The following is a 20,971-nucleotide window of genomic DNA, read 5'->3' on the forward strand; positions in this document are numbered from 1 at the left end:
GATGAGGAAAATGGATCTTATATATATATATATATATAGACTGCTATTACTCCAAGACTTATTCCACATCTGTGTTAAATAATATTCTTCTTAGAAAGAGTTGTGAGAGCACCTAGTGAATCATTGTTCAGGACCGAGTCCACACAACCTCAGTTCTGAGCTGGAAATGGTATCTCCTGCTGTGATATCCTGGTGAAAAGTGAAAAGTGAGCGCAGTCATTCATGGCTCCCGTTTTTACAGGTTCTGTGGCGACCGCCTGTCGGGATCCCGGGACGCCCATGAACGGCAGTCGCAGCGGGGAGGGTAAAGAACCGGGCGACACAGTGACCTTTGCATGTGATCCGGGCTACGACCTGCAAGGTGAACCGTGGATAACCTGCATTCAGGTGGACAACAGATTCTACTGGCAGCCCAGTCCACCTACCTGTATCGGTGAGATTTTTTCAATTCACAGCAGTGCCACCCGAGACCTGTGAAATATGAGCAGCACTTCATTTCACACCTGTCAGCGCTGAAGAAATGTTTTAAATGGTTCCCCAAAATGACTTTCACCCTTTATAAAAAGCCTGTAATAATACCCGTGTGATGGAATTAGCTGATCAGGTGCCCGTCAGAGCTTAAACTCCGGGGTTATGTGAAACTGGGGTACTTTTAGGTGAAGAATGCCCTATGATAAATGCTTATTGGAAACTACATTTATTGTAGGGGTACATGGGGTCGGCAAAAGCGTAAAAAAAAAACAAACAAAAAAACGCACTGTAAGTTTTACTGATATTTACAGGTTTTTGTTATATGAAGGTCACATTAATACTGACTTGGAAACTTTTTACTAGGGCTTCATCATTTATTTTTTTAGTACTTCTCAAATGCCGTTTATGTGTATTATCTAACTGTTTTAGCCTTGTTTCAGACACAGACTTTCAATTTAAAAAAAAAAAAAAAAAAAAAGTCTATAATAAAAATATACAAAAATGTAATCCTTAAAACTATAATAATCTAAACAAAGAGTGAAATAAACATAAACCATTTCAATATCTATTGTGTGAATATGATTTCTATACATTTATTTATTTATTTTTTTAATTACAAATGTCCCACTGTTGTGGCATAATTTCCACCACACCAAACAATTTTGCCCTTAATCAAGTTTTTTTTTTCAAAAGTTAGTGTATTTGTTAACCAAGTAGACAAAAGTCTCAGCGAAGAGCATGCCTGAGATGAAATATGACAAATAAGGTTTAAAGAAAACAAAGAAAATCAAAGTAAATATAGTTGTGAGCAGAATATTTTTTGGGGGGGGAATTATTTCCAGTCATGCTGTTATTTTGCCTGTTATGCAACCTGCTATAAGATATAACTGAAAAGCACATATTGGTTGACCACTACTCACAACAGAAAAAATGATTGCTCTTTTCCAGCTCCTTGTGGTGGAAACATTACAGGCTCATCTGGATTCATTCTCTCTCCAAACTTTCCCCACCCTTACCCGCACAGCAAAGACTGTGATTGGTTCATCACAGTTCACCCTGATTACGTCATCTCTTTGGCATTTATCAGGTAAGATCTTCACTGTGGTCTTTTGTTAAAGATGAAAGGTGTTTTTTCTGGAAATACTGTAAGAAGATACATGTTTAACATGTCTAAAAACACACTTATAAAGAACTACCATGCTATTGCCATGTTTGTTTGACGTGGTACTAAGTTAGAGCCACTGACACTGTGTTGGACACTACTATTATGGTAATACTATGGTATTATTTGAAGTACTAGTAAAATGTAAATAAAGTGGAACACAAATATGTTAGTCATGCAATACCATGGTATATATCAAAATATTATCATCTGATACCATGGTACTGCCAGTGTACTTTTTTTAATAGACTGACTCAACTTTATTTTACAAAGGCCAATGTGAAATGTGAATGTTGGAGATGATTAAAAGGAAACATTTAGTTTCTGTGCCACATTCTTAATATTATTTGCAGTCATGTTGCATGTTTCATAGGCCTTTCAAAATCTTTATAGAAATTGATGTTGAAATATAATATTTTCCTTACACCTTAACTGCAAACAAATGCACACATTTTAATCATTATTTTCAATATACGTTTTATAAACATAATTTTCAAGGTAAATTATTTTTTTTTTTGGCAAATACCATACATTTTTAAATCCCAAATATCATGAAGTTTTCTCATTCCATTTAACATTTGACAACTTAAACTAAGCTTGCATCCTGTCATGTAATAAAAACATCAAAATATGATAAATAAAAAATAAAATAATGTATTGGCCTTGAAACATGAGGGTCTACAGGGTCTTCTCTGTAATTTAATTTCCTGTTTTATGACTTTCTTGACACATCTTGTCACATGCATGTTGGTGATAAAACATTGACTTTGATTTGGCAGACCTTTAAAAAAATAAAATAAAAATAAAAATATTATTTTCTCCCCTTTTCTCCCCAATTTGGAATGCCCAATTCCCAATGCGCTCTAAGTCCTCGTGGTGGCGTAGTGACTCGCCTCAATTCGGGTGGCGGAGGACGAATCTCAGTTGCCTCCGTGTCTGAGATCGTCAATTCGCGCATTGCGCGTTACCGCGGAGACATAGCGCGTGTGAAGGCCCACACTATTCTCCATGGCATCCATGCACAACTTACCACGTGCCCCACCGAGAGCGAAAACCACACATTATAATGACCACAAGGAGGTTACCCCATGTGACTCTACCCACCCTAGCAACTGGGCAAATTTGGTTGCTTAGGAGACCAGGCTGGAGTCACTCAGCACGTCCTGGTTGGTAGTCAGAGTCAATACTCAATACTATATTATTATTATATACAGTATATATACATATATATATATATATATCTTATCAAATAAGAGGTGTATTCATTTACATTTGTTCGTTTTACATTGACATTTGTTTTTGTTTTTTTTTTCAACTTACAGTGATTCAAGATACATACATTTTATCAGTATGGGTGTCCTCTGAGAGTGGAACCCACAACTTTCAAGTCACTGTCTACATGAACTGCACTTGTACTTTTGAATAAATTAGTAGATCCAGAAAATTAAGTGTTGTGTCACTAACCCATAACTCATTCCATCTTAAATTGTAAATTGTTATGTGGATGTCAGGCTGAGATATTTGTAAAAAAAAAAATAATAATAATTTGAGATTAGCATATGACTTTGTACCTGGGAATGTGTTTTTTTTTTTTTTTTTACTATAATAATTGGGAAAGTGATATCACTAGATAGATCATCTCTAAGAGGCCTGCGGGTTATAATTTCAAGTAACATTATACAGTATTTATAAAACTGTCTCAGATTAATCGCATATTGTTGGTGCATTACCGTTGCAGTTTCAGGACACAGGGCAAATCTTCATAATGACATTAAAACAGCCTTCTATTCTCATCGCAGTACTTAATGTGAAGTGCAGCATTTTCTGGCCACATTTTCCAGAGGCATTGCTGAGCCATTTACGTGTATTTCTCCACCCACATCTGCGAGTGATGTTGGCCTCTTCAGGCATCTGAAGTTCTGCTGCATAATACTTTTCCCCCACCTGAAAACATACAGAAAATAAAAGCCTCTTAAAACCATTTTTCCGCTTCCGATGACCCAAAACGTCTTTTAAGAAGATCACAGGATGTTTTAACGGTCTCTGTCATGCACATAGTGAAAACTGGATGGAGCTTTGATGTTGTCAACATGCACTTGATACATTTTCATGTTTTCTATGGGCTGCCACTTGTTTTCTTTTTCCTGTTTCATGGCCATCACTCTTTATGTGTATTTTACATTTAATATACCAAGACTTAAAGGGATAGTTCACCCCAAAATGAAGATTCTGTCAACATTTGCTCACATTTATGTCTTTCATGACAAACTATTTTCCTTCTCATGTGGAACACAAATAAATGGATGAATGGATACCGGGACGCTTAAAGGGATAGTTCACCCAAAAATGAAAATTCTCTCATCGTTTACTAACACTCATACCATTCCAGATGTTTATGACTTTTTTTCTGCTGCTGAACACAAACAAAGATTTTTAGAAGAACATTTCAGCTCTGAAGGTCCATACAGTGCAAGTGAATGGGTACAAAAAATGTTAAGCTCCAAAATGCATATAAAGGTAGCATAAAAGTAATCCATAAGACTCCAGAGGTAAAATATACACTATATTGCCAAAAGTATTCGCTCATCTGCCTTTAGACGCATATGAACTTAAGTGACATCCCATTCTGAATCCATAGAGTTTAATATGACGTCGGCCCACCCTTTGCTGCTATAACAGCTTCAACTCTTCTGGGAAGGCTTTCCACAAGGTTTAGGAGTGTGTTTATGGGCATTTTTGACCATTCTTCCAGAAGCGCATTTGTGAGGTCAGACACTGATGTTGGACGAGAAGGCCTGGCTCGCAGTCTTCGCTCTAATTCATCCCAAAGGTGCTCTATCGGGTTGAGGTCAGGACTCTGTGCAGGCCAGTCAAGTTCTTCCACACCAAACTCGCTCAGCCATGTCTTTATGGACCTTGCTTTGTGCACTGGTGCGCAGTCATGTTGGAACAGGAAGGGGCCATCCCCAAACTGTTCCCACAAAGTTGGGAGCATGGAATTGTCCAAAATCTCTTGGTATGCTGAAGCATTCAGAGTTCCTTACACTTAAGGGGCCAAGCCCAGCTCCTGAAAAACAACCCCACACCATAATCCCCCCTCCACCAAACTTCACAGTTGGCACAATGCAGTCAGACAAGTACCGTTCTCCTGGCAACCGCCAAACCCAGACTCGTCCATCAGATTGCCAGATGGAGAAGCCTGATTCGTCACTCCAGAGAACGCGTCTCCACTACTCTAGAGTCCAGTGGCGGCGTGCTTTACACCACTGCATCCGATGCTTTGCATTGCACTTGGTGATGTATGGCTTGGATGCAGCTGCTCGGCCATGGAAACCCATTCCATGAAGCTCTCTACGCACTGTTCTTGAGCTAATCTGAAGGCCACATGAACTTTGGAGGTCTGTAGCGATTGACTCTGCAGAAAGTTGGCGACCTCTGCGCACTATGCGCCTCAGCATCCGCTGACCCCGCTCTGTCATTTTACATGGCCTACCACTTCGTTGCTGAGTTGCTGTCATTCCCAATCGCTTCCACTTTGTTATAATCCACTGACAGTTGACTGTGGAATATTTAGTAGCGAGGAAATTTCACAACTGGACTTGTTGCTCAGGTGGCATCCTATCACAGTACCACGCTAGAATTCACTGAGCTCCTGAGAGCGGCCCATTCTTTCACAAATGTTTGTAGAAGCAGTCTGCATGCCTAGGTGCTTCATTTTATACACCTGTGGCCATGGAAGTGATTGGAACACCTGAATTCAATTATTTGGATGGATGAGCGAATACTTTTGGCAATATAGTGTATGTCTTCAGAAGCGATATGTTAAGTGTGAGTTAGAAACAGATCAATATTTAAGTCAGTTTTTTCCATAAATTCTCCTCCTTGCCCAGTAGGTGGCGATATGCACAAAAAATGCAAATCGCCAAAAACAAAATAATTAAGAATGTGGAAGTGAAAGTGGAGATCGATAGTAAAGATGGACTTAAATATTGATCTGTTTCTCACCCACATCTATCATATCTCTTCTTAAGATATGGATTTAACCCCTGGAGTCTTGTGAGTGAATGTGAATGTAATGGAGCAGTGAATGGAACGGAATGCAGGTGTCTCAAGATGGCTAGACATTTGTTTATTTTTTGCTTGATACGACGTCTAAAAAACATTGTGCTGAAAGAACAGTGAGACGCGGTGCAGCGGTCAAAGACATCCGTCTAGGGCATGTTTACATACTGTATAAAAACAATGGAAAAACAGTGCAAATGGATTCTAAACATGGTGAAAAATGACAAAAAAACCATCAAAAAAATAGCACATATGACTTTGTGTAAAGAACAGACTTTTAGATGGAAATCTATGTCATTATTCACTGATAATTTTCCCTTTTGCCATTGCCCTCAAATTTGCTTAAACACATCTGCATATTTAAACCGAGAACCAATAGCATCTGGCATTGGAAGAGACTTAGCGCACCATATTTGACTATATGCAAATTAGATTTGCAAAGAAATGTATTGTATGCCTTCAGAAGACTTGGGATATAGCTTCGTATCAACTACTTTTATGGTGATTTTGTATATTTTTTGGAGATTGAGAGACATGGTCACTTGTGTAGAAAAGAACTGAGTAAATATATATATATATATATATATATATATATATATATATATATATATATATATATATTATAATTCTCTTTTTGTGTTCCATGGAAAATAACAATTTTCATTTTTTGGTGATCCATACCTTTAAGAAGAGTAAATAGTGTAGAAAAGTAAATTGACATCCCTGTGCACTGTATAATCCGTTCATTTTCTTCTATTTCCGATGATGTTTGTATCTCTCTTCTTTTTTTCTCTTTATGTTTTGAAACTTTGTGTCTTTTTCTCATCACAGTTTTAGCATTGAGCCCAACTATGACTTCCTGTACATTTATGACGGACCTCATAGCAACAGTCACTTGATTGGTACTTTTCAAGACAGCAAGTTGCCAGAGAAGGTGGAAAGCAGCTCCAACATCATGCATGTTGCCTTCCGCAGCGACGGCTCCGTGAGCTATACAGGCTTCCATCTGGAATACAAAGGTAAGTGCTCTTTTGTTTCAGGTGGGCTGGTTCAGTCTAGTGCTTGCTGGATTGACCCTACAAAAGGTCAGTTCTGAAATTGATCCTTGAATACCAGCTCTGTGCCCTTGAGCAAAGCACTTAACTCCAAATTACTCCTGGGGTACTGGCCCTTTAACTTAAAGGAATAGTTCAGATAAAAATGAATATTTTGTGATCATTTTATCATCCTCATTTCATTCCAAACTGCTATGACTTTCTTTATTCCATTGAACATAAAATGAGATGGCACAAAGTTCACACTGCTTTGTTCCATACAGTAAAAGTGAATGAGGAGTGGTACTGTTGAGCATCAGAAAGTACCAATAAAGTATTATAAAACTAGTTCATATGACTCATTTTATTTAAAGTCTTGTAAAGCCATACGATGGAAATTAAAGATTTACTTAAAAGTTTCCTCTCCATTGTAGCTCTCAAATCTCATAAGACATCAGTTTTGCCAAATCGCAATTCGCCGTGTTTGAATACGTGAAAGTGCAAATACGTTTTCAGAACTATGCCAGAGGAAAATATGTTGAAGAAACATTACTTAAATTTTGGTCTATAACTCGCACAACGTTGGTTTAGCTTCAAAAGACTTGAAATATAGTGCACGAGTCATATGGACATCTGTAATGTGACTTTTTAGGGTGTAATTTTGAGGCTTGACAGTTTCACTTTTAATGTCTGAAAAGAGTGGCTGGATATTCTTGAAAACAACTCCTTTTGTGTTCCTCAGGTGAAGAAAGTCACATAGTCTTGAACAAAATAAGGTTGTGCAAACAATGGCTGAATTTATATTTTTGGCTGAGCGATCCCTTTAAGATTGTCTCTATTTCAAGACATTACTGTAAACTGAAAAGTTTTAAAGGTTGCGAGTGACTCGTTTTATCCCTCGAAATCTTTTCATCTTCCACTGCTTTGTCATATGCCATATGTCTTGTGTTTCTGTCCTATAGCTAAACTGCGTGAGGCGTGCTTTGACCCGGGCAGTGTGATGAATGGCACGCGGCTGGGCGCAGACTATAAGCTGGGATCTACTGTGACCTTCCACTGTGATCCGGGCTACCAGCTCCAGGGTTACTCTAGTCTCACCTGTGTCATGGGCGGCACCAACAGACCCGAGTGGAACAGAGCGCTGCCCAGCTGCCAAGGTGCTCTATCTCTCTTTCTCATCTGTATTGTGCTGGAGTATAGGGTGAATATCCCTTCGCAGCCCAAATACCTTCATGTCACTCTATTTTTGGACCCAAAGTGAAAATACCAGCTTCTGTTCACGCACGTTATCCTAGTTTTGCTTGCGAATGAAAAATTTGAATGTGTACAACAAAATTGCAAAAACTTCTACTTAAAAGGTGTATTACATTTTTATGATTACATAAAGAACAAAACACATATAATTACTAAAAATATTTTTTTTTTTTAAACGCACAATATAAAAAACATGTTTGAGGTGGTTATCACGCAAAGAACGCCAGCGGTATTGATCGGTATTGTTATTACTATATAATTCATATACACAGGTGTAATAGTCCAGCTTCTATATTTTGTCACAGTTTGACTATAGAAATGTTACATCGAGAATAATTTCTTAATTTATGCCAACATAAATTATGTAAAACTGTTATGATTTGTCATGCCAAATACTGACATTAGAAGTTATTACAGCATGCACACCTCACAGGCCACATGACAAGGACTTCCGCATACCATGCCGTGTTATGTTATTAACCTTATAAGCTCCATATAAAGCATACAATTATTGTTTTGACTGATGGAATATGTAGTAAATAAATACATTCATTTTTACAGCAGTGTATGGTTTGTCTTTACCAAGCAATCTCCTGTATTTTTATATGTTTATTGTATGCATTATAGTAAAGACTATAATGTAGTATAGTAAAGACAGCTGTCATTTGCTCCACACATAATCTATAAAAATCTGCTTTCTGCTTCATTCTATGAATGGAATCCACATGAGATCAGTAAAAGAAGCTGTTGCAACCACTCAGTGATGATTGAAAGTGGGCAAGACAGCATTCTTTATGCAGTAATTGTGTGATGTTGGCCATTATATGCACCTGTTACCTTCTGTTATTGTATTTGTTTTATTTATTTATTTTTTTATCAACTGAAGATCATTAAAAAGGTTCTTTCTATTGCTCTTGCTAGTTCACAGTCACACACTCATCTTTTCTACTCCAATAACTGAGCTAGTAACGGAGGCTTGGGCTGTCTCTATACAGGATTAATAAAGTAGTTTTACACAAAAAGATGTGTTAGGGTTAAATACAGATGTTTTGAGTTAAATACATATACATGCTGTAACCATGGTGCATTATATTGTAATGTTTTGAAGAAACAGGAAATATCCTATAACACTAGTCATTGCAATATCTAACCTTGTTCTATTCGTAAAAAAAAAAAAAAAAAATCAACAGATTTCCTTGAACTGTTCTTTTGGACATTTTTGAAGCGTAAAACTGACGAAAACCTGCATTACCTTCAGTAGGTTTCATGTGAACACTGGGGTGGAGGAAGGGACACACGTCAACCCATGGCTAAACATAAATTTTTGCCAGTGTTTTGAGAACAACACCAGCGTCTGTGGAGAGAGAGCTCACGCAATCATGGTTGCCAGATTGCGCCAAATAAGCATTACACTGGGCAGAATATTTCTAAATTGTGTAAAGGCCAAAGTATACTTCGGGTGTCCACGTTGCGGATCGCTCGGCGCACAATATGTGTGATGCAAATTGCGTCATCAGCGCGACCGCATGGCTTGACCGTGCGCCGCATAGATTTTCTTGACCAGCGGATGCGGTCCTCATCTGTGCGTATCGTGCTGGCCGTTGACTGTACTAAAAGAGTGTCACAAAGCAGTTGAAGTGTGCATGCATCAAACACATTCCTATTCATTCACAGTCAGAAAAGCATAATCAGAAAGGCAGCGCGGTCGGCCAGGTGTGATCCGATCCGGAACGTGGCAGAATGAAGTAGCCTATACCGGGCCTTAAGTGTAAATCTCAGTTAGAGTACACTTGATATCTGGCAACCCCAGACATGTTTAAATCTACGCTTATTACTTTTCAGCTCTTTGAAATATTCATTTGTTTGGCTGATCGTCTTTACTTAAAGACTGTTATTATTTATGATACCTAGAGAATAAAAATATTTTATTAGCACGAATAGTTAAAATGCACTAAAATGCTCTGACAATTGATCTAAAGGGGTTGTTAAGGGGGGATGGTGGTTTAATAAGGGGGATGGTTTTGGCGTTTTATTCAACATTCAATAAATAAATAGAATTTTTTTTTTTTTTTTTCATTTACAAGTACAACAAAATGCTAATAAATAAAATAAAATAAAAATAATAAAATAAATAATAAAACCTTTTTAGGGGTTTACCTGCAAATCAGGCCAGTAAAGCAAGAAAAAAAATGTCTTCATGTCAAAACGTGAAAAAATTAATAAATAAAAATGTATGTTTACATTTTATGGCAAAACGCTGATAACTTTTAGAAGGTACGTAAGTAAACGCACACTTTAAATTCAGAGGTGCAAGTTATGGCAACAATTAAGAGAGGAAAAAAATATAACTGCACAACTCAAAATACAGTCTCATTCAAAAAAAAAAAAAAAAAAAATGCTGATTACTACCAAAATACAATGCATTATTAAAAAAAAAAAAAAAAAAAAAATACATTTATGGATTTAAAATCAAATGATCCCTTTTTGCATTTTATTTTGTATAATGCTTTTATAATGTTTTCTTAACAGTCTCGACGTCAAAATGTGAAGAAAAAAAAATCTGTCAAAGATAAGAGTGTTTACATGTACAACAAAATGCTGATAAAACCAAAAAACGTCACATTATAAAACATTTTTAGCGGTTTAAATGCAAATCATAAGGTTATTGTCATTGATTAAAGTTTTTTGAAAATGTAAAAAAAAATAGCTGTGAAAAAACATATATTTTTATGTATTCTGTTAAAAAAGCATCCAATTAGACAGAAAGGGATGTCTTATTGACATTTAAAACAACCAACATCTGACTGCATATAGTATATGATTCTTTTGATGTCCTGTAATGTCAAGCTGAGATGCCTGTCATAGTTCAGAATTTGTAAGTATATTGTTCTCTCTGCAAATAGAAACGTAGTGTACAAAGAGGTCCTTGTATTTTCAAGTGGATGGTTTATACAAAAAAGAAAGAAAAAAAAAAGAAAAAAAGTGAAAAGGTTTATGTATGGTTGTGCATGAGGCAGCCCAATATAGCCTTGAGTTGGCTTCGCACAGATTTGGACTGCAGGCTGCTCTATTGATTTCTTTGTTTTGTACGAGTGGCCTTGCTAACCCTCGTTGTCTGAGCTTGTGTCTGAAATACATCAGGTGGAATGAGCTGCCAGTGCCTTTGAAGTGACTCTTTTGTTACAGTGCACTGGGTAACAACTTACAATAATTCAGTAATGGCTCATTGTTCTCGCCTGTTTTGCAAATGATCTTCACTGTGCTGCTGGTACAAAGCATTACTCCCCACATCTCCTAGGAGACAGTGAAAATATTATGGAAAGAACTTATATTCATCATATTTTGTTTCCCAGCCTATCTGAGAGAGGGTGACTGAGGACTAAAGTTTTGCTTTATTTAGTTACGTAGTTCATGATATTTTGCTGACTAATCAGACAGATGCATATTGAATTTTTAAGGAAATACTTTTTCTTATCCTAGTTTAATGTGCAGAGATGATTATAAGTAATTTGTCAGCTTATTTCCCTGAAACTTGTAAAAAACAGTGTCTCTGTCAAAACATTGCAGTTTGTTTGAGCACGACATCCAGCCCTACATAGCAACATTGGCTCAACCAATAGCATGAGGTGTGGGCAAAACTATCTTTTTGTACAACCATTGGAAAATGGAGAGTTCGTAAACCGTTTCACTTGGAATTACGTCAGATTACAGTGGAACAAAGAGTTGCGAACTCTTCACATTTACTTTAAAATATATTGTGCAGATAAATCGCAAAATGGCCAGATATTAAGTGGCCTGGCCAATATATAAGTCTGTCGCTAATTGTTGGTCTAGCCCCAGTCTCACATAGCCAGACTTTGACTACTGGCATAAAGTCTGGTTCACTTTGCAGCTTTTTCTGGTCAAGAACCGCCCACTTGCATGATTGGATGAGTTTGTTCCGCAACGGTCTATTATTGTGACATCAGCTATTCCAGATAAACCTGCCCTTAAAGGCATAGTTCACCCAAAAATGAAAATTCTTTCATTATTTACTCATCCTCATGTTGTTCCGAACCCTTATGTCTTATTTTTTTATGCAGAAAACAAAAGGAAATATTTTAATGAATATCGCGGTCCGTCTTTCAGTACAACGGTAGTTGATAGTGATTTACTTTAAAGCTTGAAAAAAAGAATCCAAAAGGATCATCATTGTCTTTTTAAGGTGTACGATAATAATGTAAGTCATTTTTCAGTGAAAATCATGAGGGTGAATAAATTATTAAAGATTTTTCTTTTAACCCTCTGGGGTCTGAGGGTGTTTTGGACCCTGGAGAAGTTTTGACATGCCTTGATATTTGTGCTTTTTTCAGTTGCTTAAAAACATATTAATGGCTAAAGTCTGATAACACTGTATTCAGCACAAACTGGGCTACAATAATATGTGAACAACATGTATGTACATGTTTGTATTTTTGAGAAAATAACATTTATGCGTTAAGTCACTGAAATAAGGCCATATAACATACTAAACATTTGTTCACAAGACTTTTGAGAACTGGATCTTGTAGCCTAGAGTTTTTGCTACAAAACTTATGTGAAAACCATCCTGATCACTCATTCATACAAAACAATATAGTCATTTAACTTTTGTAAGACACTTTTAGTGTTAGAAAGGCCATATGCGAGGAGGCGTGGATGATCATGAATATTGATGTGATTCACACCTGAGGAGACAAAGACCCCTCCCCTGAGAGAGAATGAATGTGAGGAGACTTAATGATTGAATGTATTGTTTGTAGCTTATTCACAAAATCAAGTTTAAGTTTAAAGAAGTAATCTGACTATACATTTTCTTTACATAAAGACTTTACTTTAGACCTACACTACCGTTTAAAAGTTTTAGATCAGTAAGATTTTTAAATGTTTTTAAAAGAAGTCTCTTCTGCTCACCAAGGCTGCATTTATTTGATCCAAAATACAGCAAAAACAGTGATATTGAGAAATATTTTTACAATTTAAAATAACTTTTCTATTTGAATATATTGTAAAATGCAATTTATTCCTGTGACCAAAACTGAATTTTCAGCATCATTACTGCAGTCTTCAGTGTCACATGATCCTTCAGAAATCATTCTAATATGCTGATTTTCTAATATGGGCATATTTACAGCACATTTTACACATTTACACCCGAACAGATATTTGCAAGCACAAGCTTCGTTGATGATAATGAGGCAGCATAAACACTAGTTAAAATATAATCTAAACATTTTTATATCATATTACATATCATATTTATATCATACAGCATATAATTTAAATACCTGCTTTTGCTGAAACAACATTTAAATGTAACTAAAACTTGCCTATTAGGACATATTTCAAATTTCAATACTCTGAATCCTGGCTGGCAAGTCTGAAAATAGTCCAACTAGTAAAATATGTATGTTTATATAAAATAGCATGAAAACTAATATGTAAGTAAAACTAAATTACTTACTCATCCGAAAATCAAGTCGCTCTTCAAAATGCAAACGTTCCTCTTCGGATTCCCGCTCTTCTTCTGAGGAAAATGTGAACTCTTCCTCACCTGTGTAGCCTGCCATCCTCCAAACGCGCAGAAAAGTGAATGAATCTGATGATGAACTTGGTGTTTTTTAAGGCATTGTTGGGGGTGTTTACCATTTGCATTGATCGCCTCAGGACATTACCGTATGAATAGCACGCTCTGCTGGTGGGTGGGATCACATTAGGTGATTAGCTGAGCCAGGAGAAACTGTACATCACTTTGTTTCATACAGATTACATTGCAGGAGAATATTTGTTTTAAATTTGAATTGTTTTATTTAAAAGTAGACATTTTAAGCTTTCTTTAGACATATGTTTCATGTTTGTGTGATAAGTATTCGCGGAGTTTCACTTCATTTTTTTGACGTGTTTCAGAAAGATGCTCACGGAGTCAGAGACGGCTGAAAGCGCACCCTATTTATTTTCTTTATTTTACAAAATCACAAGGTTTTGTTGTTATTGTGAGTGTACACAAATAAAAGTAGACCCTTTATAGTCTCTAATGGTGTCTTACACTTATCTGTATGCCCAAAAATGACGGAGTATTTTAAGTTGTTTCCGCTGTTATTCTGAAAAAATCCAGCAGGACGCGCTGGCGCGTCCGTCGACCCCAGAGGGTTAAACTGCACGTAAAAACAAAAATAAATATGATTGGTCGCTTTTCATGTCAGTAATAAAAAAAGAAAAGAGGGAATTCTGACTTTTTATCTCACAGTTGTGACTTTTTTATATAAAGTCACAATTGTAAAAAATGAAGTCGCAATTGCGAGATTAATATTCGCAATTGTGTCTTTATTTCTCACAATTTCGACTTTATAACTCGTAATTGTGAGTTTATATCATATAATTGCGACTTTATATTTGTATTTGCGACTTTAAGTGGCATTTCTCGTCATTGTGTCTGTGCGAATATTTTTTGGATATTCAGTTTCTCCTACCCGCATTCTTTTACAAATACTGTATATCATTAGCACAATTAAGTTAAAGAGTATTTAACCATATTATACGGGCATATAACATTTGACTTAAAATGTTTGTTGTAGCTACAGAATTAAGCCTGCAAACACTCGGATGCGCTTTCCTTGCTTGGCGTATGTAAGGGACCGTCTGAATATTCCACCCACTGCACTAAAACATCGCCGATGAGCAAGCATTAAACAAGTTTTTATCATGCAGTTGCATGTTAATATCATGTAACTATCTCGCAATTGCGGGAAAAGTCACAATTGTGAGATAAAAAAAGTCAGAATTACCTTGTTTGTTTCGTTTTTTTTTTTTTTTATTACGTGGTGGAATCCATCTTCCAAATTACACAGTCGAGTTGAGGCTGCTCTGTGCCTGCTCAAAATTCTGTGTAAAGACGCAATGTTGCATAAAAGCCAGATTAAAATATGCTAGCTCTGACACACATCAGCCCCTAGTATCAAAGGCAGTTCTAATCAGTTCTGATAGAGCATGTATTTCACAATTTATAGTTTCATATTTAAAAGCAGAATTTCTATATTCATAATTGTATATTTAAAAGATTAAATTATTTAATTGCTGTGTTAAGCCACCTCTTAGCACCAGTAAACAGTCTATGTAAAAACATCTTTTTATGGTATATATGCCACTTCAAATGTAGCTTCTGTGCCACCTTTGCAGTGTAAAAATGGCCTTAGTCTTTTGTGGACAAAAAAAGCTGCAGTGAGGACCAGACTTTAAGCTATCCCAAAATCTGGCTACCTGAGACTAGTTTTTCTCCAACACTGGCCACATATGTTTTCTGTATTTTCTGTTGTGCTAGTCTCAGTCTAGATCCTTCCCAACATCCAATGGCCAATTACCTGTCTGCTGGTTTTGTCTCTGTGTTGTTATGGAGCATGAGACATCGGCCATAACACTCATACATTCCTGCCAGTCACTTCACAGGTTTTATCAAGTCCTCTGCTCTTCCGCCTGCACAGAGTTTATTAATAATGGATGCATTTGTGTAGAAGTCCCTTGTATGCACTGTGTCACCCTGTCACATCTGCACACATCACCACAAGGGCTTGATGGAGAACCTGACTGCTCCCGCACCTGTTAAACCAGTCCGTGGGGTGTGAAGAGATGCTAGAGTATGCACTAAGGCTTACCTTTGCATTTGGGAGATGATCGGCACAGCACACACACACACACACACACACACACACACACACACACACACACACACATTATATATATATATATAATTTATACATGTGTGCTGAGTGTGAATTGTTATTTCACTCCCAAAGGAAATCAAAACTGCTGACTCATCATGTTGACTAAATAATGTAATTCATTTTGATAGAACAGTCCGTTCTCTTGTGAAGCATCAACGAAATTGACCTAGAAGCACCAAATTGGAAGGTTGTATCTTTGCAACACTTTGTTTGGACTATTGATATGAAACTTTGTGCACGTCATCTCTACCACGCCTGAAGGATACTTGTGCTGTTTCTGTACAGTGCCACCTACTGTTAAAGAAATATGAAAAATTACTGTTTTTGAGCCTGGTATCTTTAGATTCCTTGGGTCATACAGAATTGAACAATAGCAAAGTCTTTCTAACCAGTCAGTCCACTGGTGTCCATCTTTGGAACGCTCCTGGGAAACTATTTCCAGTCATGGCAGTGCAGCTCCTATCTACCTGAATGGGGAACGATAAAAAATCTCAAAAAAGGTTGGTCAAGATTACGATCAAAGAACATACTGTATTTCAAATCAGCAGTTAAATCTGACAACACTGGTATCATAAATTGTGCTTTATCTCAGATTATGAAAAAAAAAAAAAAGAAAAAAAAAAAGGTGATTGGCTCTTTTTTCTGTAAGGCGGGACTTCCTTTCTACATCCATTGACCGTTGGGCATTCCAATTTCTCCCATTCATATTAATAGAAGTAGCCCGTCTCTGTTAAATAGTCTCTGATGAGAGCCAATGTTTCTGGGTCAGTCATATTGCGTGTCGGCCATTTTGAAATCTGACGTAAAATGCTGTATTTTACTAACGCTGTGGTGTGTCGAGATGAAACTTGGTATGTGTCATCAGTACCATGCCCTGAAGTGTGGGGACATAAAAATATATTGAAATATTTCTAAATGCTTATAGCGTTTGTTTATTTTGGCCTATGGTCTTGAGTCTGATTGAAACTATACCTATAATTTTAGCATTTTCTGCCACATTTCCTTTTCCCCATTTTAAATTTCATCGAAAACCTACCAACTCCTCCATAGCGTGGTTGGTACTGATAATTTTTTGGAAATCCAAATCTGTAAACTGCACGACACCATGTTGTCAATGTTGTCGACATTTTGAGCTTTCTGAAAAACGTACTTTCTTTGGATCTTTACCAAACTTGGTTCAGATCATTTTAAGATCATGTTGGCCAAAATTCTGGAAATCTTATGCCAAATCATTCATGTGTAAGTCATAAATGAGTTTGATGGCAAGATGCCAAAAGGGATCTTAGGCTGTATTTCCACAATGCTTTGGTGCACTGACACAAAGCTTTGCATAATTGATCAAAAGTTGTAAGCACTTTTACTCACATTTTAAATGATTCTACTAATGGCTTTTAAACCAATATACATAGCATCTCTGGGGATGAGTTTAGGTAATTAATTTTTTTCCACATTTGTATTGTTTGTGCTTGGCCCCATAATTTCTGCTTTCAGCTATATTATTATTGTTAATATTATTATTATTAATTTTTAGATCGTTTTTTTTTTTTGCATTATGACGTTACCTAACTGCAACCAAAATTCATTGTTTTGAAATGTAAAAACGTGTGATTTCTGGGTTGAGACAAGGTGTACGGTATGTGTAAATTGCATTGGAACAATGCAAACACTGTTCTTGTCTGGTGCAGATATGAATACTTGAAACATTTGTCTCAAATACTGATGCTGTTTGAACTAAAGCAAGCTGCATTAAATGCTTTTAGAGATTGTATTGACTCTGTCTCAGCACTTTGTTTGCTAATACAAACACATAATGCAATAATGCAAGTGGCGCTGCGGTTTGCCCGTGTGTGCAAGTCAAATGCTGTAAATGTCACTTTAAAGAAAAAAACTATATTTTACAGATTCATATGATACAACAAAAGCTTCTGCCAGCTCTATCAGATCTTAAACGCTTTTTATCACACTACTGCCGCAGTAATATTCACCCATCTCTCTTGCATTATGCTAAATTGTTTCATTTATTGTAGAGTTATATTTAAAATAGCCCTGTAATCAGTGATATCAGACAAAGGCTGTAGCTCATAGAGACTGTTTAGGTTGTGTTTTAGAGCATAGTATTATTGTCAGGGCTATATAATTCTGCTCTAGACTGGATAAATGAATGAGCGCTGTTAACAATGCACACTATAACTCTAGCTCTCTCACTGGAGCTGTCATAAAGTGCCACATTATATAGATTTACACCTCATGTTGCCATTGTTTAACATAGTTCAAGCACAAAGTTCCTCCCAGTCTTTATCTGCAGTGTTATGAACCTTTAGTTAAAGCTGAAGTGTGTCATTTGGAATTTTCTGAATTTTTTAGACTGTGCATCGGATCTTCACCAAATTTGGCTCTTATTATCTTCAGGAAATGTTAACAAAGTTGTGAAATTCATTTTGATAGATCAAACTGTTCTCATGTAACGCATCAATTAATTTGGCGTACAGGATCACTGTATCTTTGCAAAGCTTTGGACTATTGATACAAAATTTGGTGCATGTCATCTCTACCATGCCCTGAGTGTACTTGTGCAAATTTGGGACAGCGCCAACTTCTGGTAAAGAAAAAGGAAAATTGCCATGTTTGCACAAAAAAAAAAAAAAAAAAAAAATTTTGTTAAATATCTACATTTTGGATTGTTTTGGATATTGACATGAATTCAAACTGAATTTAACCTTTGGTTGTGTTCTGCAGCTCCATGTGGAAGCCGGTCAACGGGGTCAGAGGGCACCGTACTTTCCCCAAACTACCCTCGCAACTACACCAAAGGGCAAACCTGCGTATATGAGATTTTGGTTCCCGGAGAGTTCGGTAAGAAATCAGCACTTTATGCAAGTGAATACAAATGAATGCTGATGTTTTTTTTGTTTGTTTTTTTTTAGTTTTGTTTTTTTTTTAATAGAGACTACCTGTAGGAACGAAAAAACCCACACAAGAGATCTCTTTAATAACTTAATTGTTTCTACTTGACTGCAATGACATTACAAGAAGAGTGAATGGAATTTTGTGCTTAAAGGACTATAGTTCACCTTAAAATTTTTATTCTGTCATTTACTCACCCTCATGTTGTTTCAAACCTGTATGACATTCTGTTTTCCATGGAACACAAAAGGAGATGTTAGGCAGAATAGCAATGTTTCCATCCAAGTCAAGAATTTAATTTGAATTCAATTCAAAATTGGAGTATTGCAAAAAAAAAAAAATATGTGAATAAAGAAACATTCCCATCAGGGGAGAGTAGAGTAAGATGAGCCTGTGGGTAAGTAGACCCACCCCCTGTATCTAGGCAACTGTACATATTTTTTGTCATGTGACCTTGTAAGTAGGAAGTATACATCATTTCTGTCTGGCTGTGAAGAGGAGAAGCACATAGAGAAGTATGTTTTTATTAGAAAAAAATAAAAATAAACATTTTTTTTGCTGTCCAATGTAATTAATAATAATACTAAGTTGAATTTGTATAGCACATTTCCAGAGCTCAAGGAGGCTTCACATTAATTACATTATACAATAATACTTAGACATTGAACAGTCATAGGAAACCAAATTAAAATGACATAACATAGACATGATACAATAACACTTATACATTGTACAGTCATAGAAAATAATAATACATAGTAACAACCAAGACAGATAATACTGAGAAAACAAATATGTTTTAAGTTGTAATTTGAAGTGATGCTACGAAGAGTGAGTTCCAAATTTCGGGTGCTGCTACACTGCAAGAGAGTCGAGATCTTGGGAAAAAGAGGAGTCCTGATCCAGAAGACTGAAGCTAGCGAGTCGGGTCATAAGGGAGAAGTAGTTCACAGAGATAGTGGGGTACCAGACCATGGAGCGATTTAAATGCTAGTAGGATTATTTTATATTTAACTGATTTCTTACTGATTGTTGTGCCAAACAAACATATTCAGGTATAAAATGACATATTATGCATAATGATGTATATCCAGTGTATAAATACTCATGGTTTGATTAGCACAATATTAGCCCTGAAGTACCTAGCTAGGTGCTTTTTTTCCAAAATCGTCACTATGGGGCAAAATGAACTTAACAATCTGGGGAAGTTGGGCCACTGGCTTTTACTGAAACAAAATTGTTCTAATAACTAACTGTCCTGTTTATAATGTTTAGAATTAATACAGGACCTAAAGGAGTGATTTTTTTTTTTCCGCCAAAGAAGTTTGTATCAAAACAAATTTGCTCCAATAACTGTTCAGTTTATTATGTTTTAAGTTAAAAGAAGACCCAAAGGAGTGAGATTTATTTATTTATTTCTGGCAAAGTCTTTTGGTATTTACTGTACTCCTAAGCGTTAAAGGAAACAAGGGAAAATGTAGGAGATTATAATTTATAAATAAATAAATTATATATTAGAAATTATAGATAAAATATAATTTGTGTAATTTTGTTCAGTGTTTCACAGGAAAAATTAAATTGGTCAACTTACCCCCAGATGGCTCATCTTACCCACTCTCCCCATGTGTGAAATCATCACTTTTGTGGAATTTGGCACATAATTGAAAGAAAATGGAAGTTGAAGCCACTTTGATTCTTTTATTAAATGTAATAAATTAGGCAGAGGCTATTTAGGGGTGTAACAGTTAAAATTTCTCACGGTTTGGTTTGTATCATGGTTTTAGGGTCACATTTTCGGTACGGTATGGTATTTGTTATATTCAGGGAAAAAATATTACTGCCAAATCCAAAGTAAGAATATTCTATTTGTAGTAGTAGTAGTAATCTTTATTGTCCCTTTGTAGGGCAATTTGTGCAGCATCACACAACATTTACCAACAATCACAAGACATAAATATACAGTAAGTAACATAGAACTAACATATGACATTAAACACATAGCCAATGGGACATAAATACATGTCTACACATCTATACATGTGCACATCCGCTTCTCACACATTTACATATTTACAATACACTGTCCGCCCTCTATATTTAACACATCTGCCTCTTCATGCTTCATGTATGTGTTCACAACCATAACTGCCTTAGAAATGAAAAATCTAGAGGTTCTTACAGTCCTACATTTAGGTACTGTATATCACCTTCCTGAAGGGAGTTCAAACTCTGAATTTAAAATGTGTGAAGAATCATCCAAAGTACTCAATGCCTTCCTAAGAACAATTTTCTCACATAAAACAGACTGCCACAGCTGTATTTTGGCCTGTAATACTTGACCCCAGATT

The 20,971-nt window shown here is 36.2% G+C and overlaps 1 protein-coding gene across 1 annotated transcript in view; it reads left to right on the forward strand.

Moving 5' to 3' along the window:
* csmd3a (CUB and Sushi multiple domains 3a) overlaps positions 1–20,971 on the forward strand; it is a 437,506-nt gene that overhangs the window by 222,709 nt on the left and 193,826 nt on the right. Inside the window, exons 28-32 of the mRNA XM_051721095.1 lie at positions 242–433; positions 1,420–1,558; positions 6,527–6,714; positions 7,692–7,886; positions 18,456–18,572. Coding sequence (XP_051577055.1) covers positions 242–433; positions 1,420–1,558; positions 6,527–6,714; positions 7,692–7,886; positions 18,456–18,572 — 831 coding nt within the window. The remainder of the gene's footprint in view (positions 1–241; positions 434–1,419; positions 1,559–6,526; positions 6,715–7,691; positions 7,887–18,455; positions 18,573–20,971) is intronic.

The sequence above is a fragment of the Myxocyprinus asiaticus genome, chromosome 16 (assembly GCF_019703515.2).
Source record: "Myxocyprinus asiaticus isolate MX2 ecotype Aquarium Trade chromosome 16, UBuf_Myxa_2, whole genome shotgun sequence".
In the NCBI taxonomy this organism is placed as follows: domain Eukaryota; kingdom Metazoa; phylum Chordata; class Actinopteri; order Cypriniformes; family Catostomidae; genus Myxocyprinus; species Myxocyprinus asiaticus.